General features: G+C 37.1%; 1 protein-coding gene across 1 annotated transcript in view; it reads right to left on the reverse strand.

Moving 5' to 3' along the window:
• Positions 1–724: 724 nt before the first annotated feature.
• The window catches only part of LOC108751683 (neurotrimin-like), an 84,557-nt gene continuing 79,212 nt past the window's right edge, over positions 725–6,069 (reverse strand). The window contains exon 8 of the mRNA XM_018491989.1: positions 725–1,508. Coding sequence (XP_018347491.1) covers positions 1,255–1,508 — 254 coding nt within the window. The 3' untranslated portion in view covers positions 725–1,254. The remainder of the gene's footprint in view (positions 1,509–6,069) is intronic.

Below are 6,069 nucleotides of genomic sequence, written 5' to 3' on the forward strand. Positions count from 1 at the left end.
ATTATCCATTTATTAATTTTATATTAATTTCTTAATAAATAAATTTCAATCTATTATTTCAGATTTCTTATTATCCTTGCTACATATATACAAGAGGATTTATTTATTCTTACTTCCTACATAAGACATAACTAAATTTAACATTCTAACATTTACATTTTTCATGATAAAAAAGATATTAAAATTAAAAATTTCGTATATACATATTTTAAAATTATGCGAAAAAGATGACTGCAAATTCTAAGAAATAATAGATAACTTTTTACAATTAAAATTATTTGAAATTATGAGCTACGCAATCACTCTCATTCTTTGCGTCCTTGTACGTTTAGATATTAGCAAATTGCAAGCTATGTACGCTTAATATTTTCAAATGCAAAAGTAACGACAACATATATTTACATCAACATCATTATTTATATGAAGGGATCACTGCAGCAGTAGATTAACCTACATTTTGCGAAAAATAAATATATTTTTCCTATCACTTTAATCTTAATTATTCATTTTCCCTGTTTTTATAAAATGTGAGTTAACTCACTATTGCAGTAAACACCTTTTACGTGTGTTTGTAAAATAATACACCATTAAATTAAATTTTTTAAATCAAGTAGACATTTTTAAATATAAAACATTAAATATAAAAATAGAAAATATACTTGCACAAAGTATAGTATAAAGTAGTTTTTGAGTAAGCGCTGAAATATAATTTTTATGTCTTTGTCAATATTTGTTTTGGTAATTAATTAAAAAATGAGATTGCAAATAATATGCCCCTTTTTACTGGATCTACAGACTTTCTTCTTTAAGTGATGGCGAGGTCAACAGAGTTACCGCTTGAAATGGAAACGGTAAAAGCCAGCTACTCTCGCACCTTCAGCGCAAAGGGGTTAATAGATTGGTGGCTTTCTATGCTTTAGGGAAGGAAAATCTATTAGTACACATTCGGCTTGCAATGTGTTAATTACGCTTCTCACGAAGTACCCTGGTCACTCTGGCCTAATCAGCCAGATATTCCGGACTCCATGTAAAAACGATTCTTTGCTCTATGCTTCGCTCTACGTTTCGCTTTATGCAAATTTCATGTATTGTACAACAGGAAGAGATTTTTTACGGAGAGCAGCGATCCTACGCAGCATCATTCATATCGACATTTCTTCGTTGTGACGTTCACCACGATACCTAGTCTCGTATCTGGAGAACGTTTTCTACATTGTGTTAATTTTCACGTAACAGTTTCTACACAATGGTGGCCTACGTGGCTAAACCACCGGCCAATATCACAGTCATGGTGGTTATCCCGAAATTCATAAATAAATGACGATGAAACGACGATGAGGCCGTCGCCGATTGAAAATCGATCTGCTCGTCACCAATATCGTCGCCCTTTAACATTGGCTCGTCTTTCATACCGACAGCTTTCTTCTCATGATTGTGATCGATCTTCCATGCTTTCTTCGATTCACGCCTCGAGCCTGGTCTGCGCGTCGTTGGTGGCTTATCGATCCCTGAAAATGGCGACACAATAAATTTGATGATTAGAGTTAATGTTACTAAGTAACGTAGAAAGTGTGCTTTCGATAAAAAGTGAAATAGCTTTAGCGTGCTTTTAGTATCGCTAATACGGACCTTTTTGCGATTTAAGAAACTAATGTGTATCTTGCTATTTTCGTTCATATAAATTCTTTAGAGAGTTACTTTTCGTCTTATTTACTTTTGAAGTTAGTTTTTTCTTTAGCGATCTTTTCACATAATATGCCAGTATTTAACTAAACATTAAAATTTACTGAATATAGTATCGTTAATTAATTTACTCTTAATCCAAGAAATTATATTTGTTTCAAATTATATAATCGGAAAACTATTATTATCTAAAAGCAAATATAAATAACAAATTCTTTGATTGGAGCAAATGGAATTAAATACGTGTGAGTTTAAATATGTGCAATCCATTACGACAAAATAGAAACGTCGCGATTTCAAAGTTAATTATATGGTATAAGCTAAAAGCTTGTGTAGTTTATGTATTAGTTTAAGCCATGCTTATCGCCATGTTTACTAGTATTGGTTTTATCAATCGGCTTCAATGTAAAATCGTTTGCAACGGATATCAAAGTAAACATATACAGGCTTTCTATATACTAAATAAAAATATTTATAGAATAGTAACATTACAGGTGATCATGAAGTTTCACAATTATGGTGTCGATAAAAGTCAACGATAACGAAATAAAAAGTACATTAGCTAATTGGCGAATCAATGGCGAACGTTGGCGCTTAAAAATTGGTGTGATCGTTTGAATAGAGATTGAATGTCCGTCGCAGTATGCAACACAGTAGAAAGCCGCTTTACGTCGAATAGCGTTTGAAGCGAACGGGCGTAAATGGCGAATCGAGATATCGGTAAAGCCTGTCCGCGAGTAATAACCGGAAAAATAATCGGCCAGGCGGTCGGACTTTCCGCGCGATGCTCCCCGGTTTGACGTATTGGAATGTCGTCCGTACGGTGTTCCCGCAAACCCGGAGAGCTCTTGTCACTTGCACACTCCGTCGAAATGTCGAGAGTTCGGAAGCGATATTAATTCTCTCGTGCGTGCATCGACATTTCCGCACGAGACGAAAGTAGACTTTTTCTAATTAATCCACAGGATGACAACGTGCAAGCCACACAACGTACTGAGGTGACAATCCCTAACAGTTGAGACTACAAAATAAAGGTGAATATCGATGGATTACGACAAGAACAATGTTGCAAATAAAAGCGTAAAGACAAGTGTACTTTTCCTTCAATTTTGACGTAGTGGACACAGATCTATGTAAGCTGGTTTAAAAAATTTATACACCGAAAAAAATTGTAATAAATATTTTAACAAATTTTAATAAATATTTGTATGAATAGTTCTAAATAAATATTTACTAAATGTAAATACATATTTATTTAATACAAACCATTAATTTGGTTAAATATTTATTCATTGTAAGTAAACGTTTACTTAGTATCTATTAAAAACATATATATTAAAATGTAGTAAATTTTTTTTACAGTACATACATTTGTCAAATGTATTTCTACTAATGTGATATTTTCAAATATGTTTTAATCAAATAATTTTTGTAAAAAAAGAGAAATGTATTTATATAACGAATCTTTTAATGTATTTATATATACTTGCCTATGTTTTATCCTTTAAAGGCTCTTTTGCATATTTCAGTCTGAAAGTTACCTTCGTGAAGCAGATGTGAGCCAAACATTGTTGAAATAGTAATCAACTTTCGTTCGATGTGCAGAAGCTTATGCAACGTTGATTTCAATTCGCGAGCGACAATTGTGTTTGCACTTCTGCAAGGTCAATGCGTTTATATTTACTCGTAGTAGCTGTTTGCAAATCTCGGAAAGCGTACGCTGCATAGTGTATTCGGAAGTACAGATGCAGAATGTGTGCTTTCGGCGATCCTGACAGTTCAACAGCGCAATTTAATAAATACATTAATTAATACGCTCGGACACTATGTTCCGGTTGAATATCGGAATTGTGGTCGGACCTGCGTTACCGCGCCGTTACCGAAAAGCCGTTGAAACAGCCGTTCGTCTCGAATACCTTAAATTACGAATTTACATTTATTACCATGCCGTTATATCATCGCCTTTGATGCTCGCTGTGTCTGCGGTAATGAATATTGCGACTGTGGTTTAAGATGCTCAGAGCTCTTCCACCTCACTGCAATTAGCCAGTAATGTGTTCCATCGTAAGATCCGTAATTCTGTTCACTTCACTACTGGTGATGCCTGCCATTTCATGATAACGCGCTTTATAACGCCTGAAGGTGAGCAATGATCAACCGTAGGGCTAAAATAATTCAACTTGTCTTCTTTCCATTTATCTTTTCATCTGTCTTTCGCAAAGAATTATGAATAAAGCGAAGAATTATGGGTATACCTTTAGAAGTTTCATTCGCACCATCAGCACCTTAGAGAGGTAAAAGCGTCAAACGATGGATAGACGCAATTGTTTTAGAACTCTATACTATACAATCATAGAAATTAAGAGAAACCTAATAATTCTACACGTGGCATGCGTATTGTGTCTGCACGTTCAGGTAACTTATTAAATACACAATTTAACGCAACTATAAGTATTTAGCATTGTAATACACCAAGTACATAGATAAGGACAAAATAGTAATAAAATAGTAATTACGTCAATAATAACTTCCAGGGGTTACTTTACCGTATAATAGTAGCGGATATTTCGAAATCAGATTTGCTGGGCCAATTGCGACTTAATTCTTTCTCAAAGAACATCCGCTTCTACCGGCAAGCGAAGCAAAAGTGAACTAATGACCATGGCTACCACGGCACGTTTATCGGTCACATCTATACGCGCGCGCGCGCGCGCGCACGCTCCCTCATCCGGCGATATAATGCAATTTGAATATAGGCCATCATGCACAGACTTTGCATGCCATGCGTGCACGTCATTGTACAGACTCGGAACGAGCGACGTGGTGGCGCAAAGTTCCCTCGCAGTCTTAGCTGCTCTTAAAGCATCCCCTTCGCAATTTGTTCTCTTTTCGCGCTATGTCCGTCGATAATACGGATCCTTTCTTACCCTCCAACCCCCCTTCAGTCAAGCTCAAGTAAGATTCCCATCGAAGTTAACCGACTTTAGCGGAACATGTAATCCATAGACCAGTGCACCCCCTCCTCGCGGTAATTATTGCTAATATTGTTAAACGTGTCGCGCTGCCGGAAAAAGCTCCCGATAATAGCGACAGAGAGGCATGCTAGTCGACTGACGTTTTAACGGAACGCAAGCCCGTTGAATTAAATTGCTGGGCTAATTATTGGAGAAGTGATTCGCGAGAATGGAAATTCGTGATGGTCTGTACAGGCGTGCGGGCGTGTCCCCGGGCTTTCCCGTCGTCGCTTCGACCGCAGCATTTTATTTGCAATTGTCGGTAATTAAGTGCCTCACTACGGCCTCTTCTCCCCCTCCCCCTTTCCATTCAATCATCATAAACGACGATTTTTGTTAAAGCCATCGTTTTCTTCCTCTCCCTTTGAACGCATCGCTTCCGTCCGACCTCGCCACCATCGACACTCTAATTGGAGAGACGACCAATTAACATCAGCGAGATCGAACGGAACAGACGGGTCGTGCTTTACGCATTTGGCGTGCTTGCCACTTGAACCTCATGCGTGAGATCCAATGAAATATAATGACGGCGAGCGGAATGGACGCGTGACGTAGTGACGCGAAGATGAGATGACATGACGTGTGACGCGACTCAATGCGATGCGACGTGACATTACGACTCGGTCGCTTATTCCTTATACTTGATTTGCAGCGACGATTTGCCTCCAAGTATGTTTCCTTATTGAAGTTTATTTTCTCTTTACTTTTTTTACATTTCTTCTCGCGAGAAAAATGGCAAAGTTACTAACGTTGTTAGCTAACGAGCGGCAACATCTTTCACGTCCTGCAAGATCGCTACTCTTTTACCCTATCAACGCGACGAGGGTAAGTGGTAGAACAAGGGTAAACAGGTACGGAGGTTGTCTAGCTTCCAAAGTTCATATGCATAGAACGATGATAGAGATCAAGCAACGGCATCGTGGAACGGTGCGGGAAACGAGGGGTATTGGTACACTGAGATTGGGGCAATTACGTCGAGTAGGCAATATCGATCGGCGATAAACCGATAAGTTATCCGTTTAAGAATCGTGCCCGCCTCTGGTTAAATTTCGAGACAGAAGAGATGTTCCGTTGCTGTCGAAATAACCGTATTGTCGGGACGCAAATACATTTTTTATTCATCTCGTCGCGTACACCATTACGCCGTAATGAGTTTTAATCTATACATACGTTTTCATGAAACATGTCTAATTACAAAATCCGTATCGTATTTTCCGATAATAAGCAAAACTAATTTAAATCCCTTATGTAAGATTAATGCGATTAAAAATAACAAAAATAATATAATAATATTAACGTAAAACTCGAGTTTGCGTTATCTAAAATGTAATATTTATATTATTTTTAACTATTTATATATATATATATATAT

This window comes from Trachymyrmex septentrionalis, unplaced genomic scaffold, assembly GCF_001594115.1.
Source record: "Trachymyrmex septentrionalis isolate Tsep2-gDNA-1 unplaced genomic scaffold, Tsep1.0 scaffold51, whole genome shotgun sequence".
Classification (NCBI taxonomy): Eukaryota; Metazoa; Arthropoda; class Insecta; order Hymenoptera; family Formicidae; genus Trachymyrmex; species Trachymyrmex septentrionalis.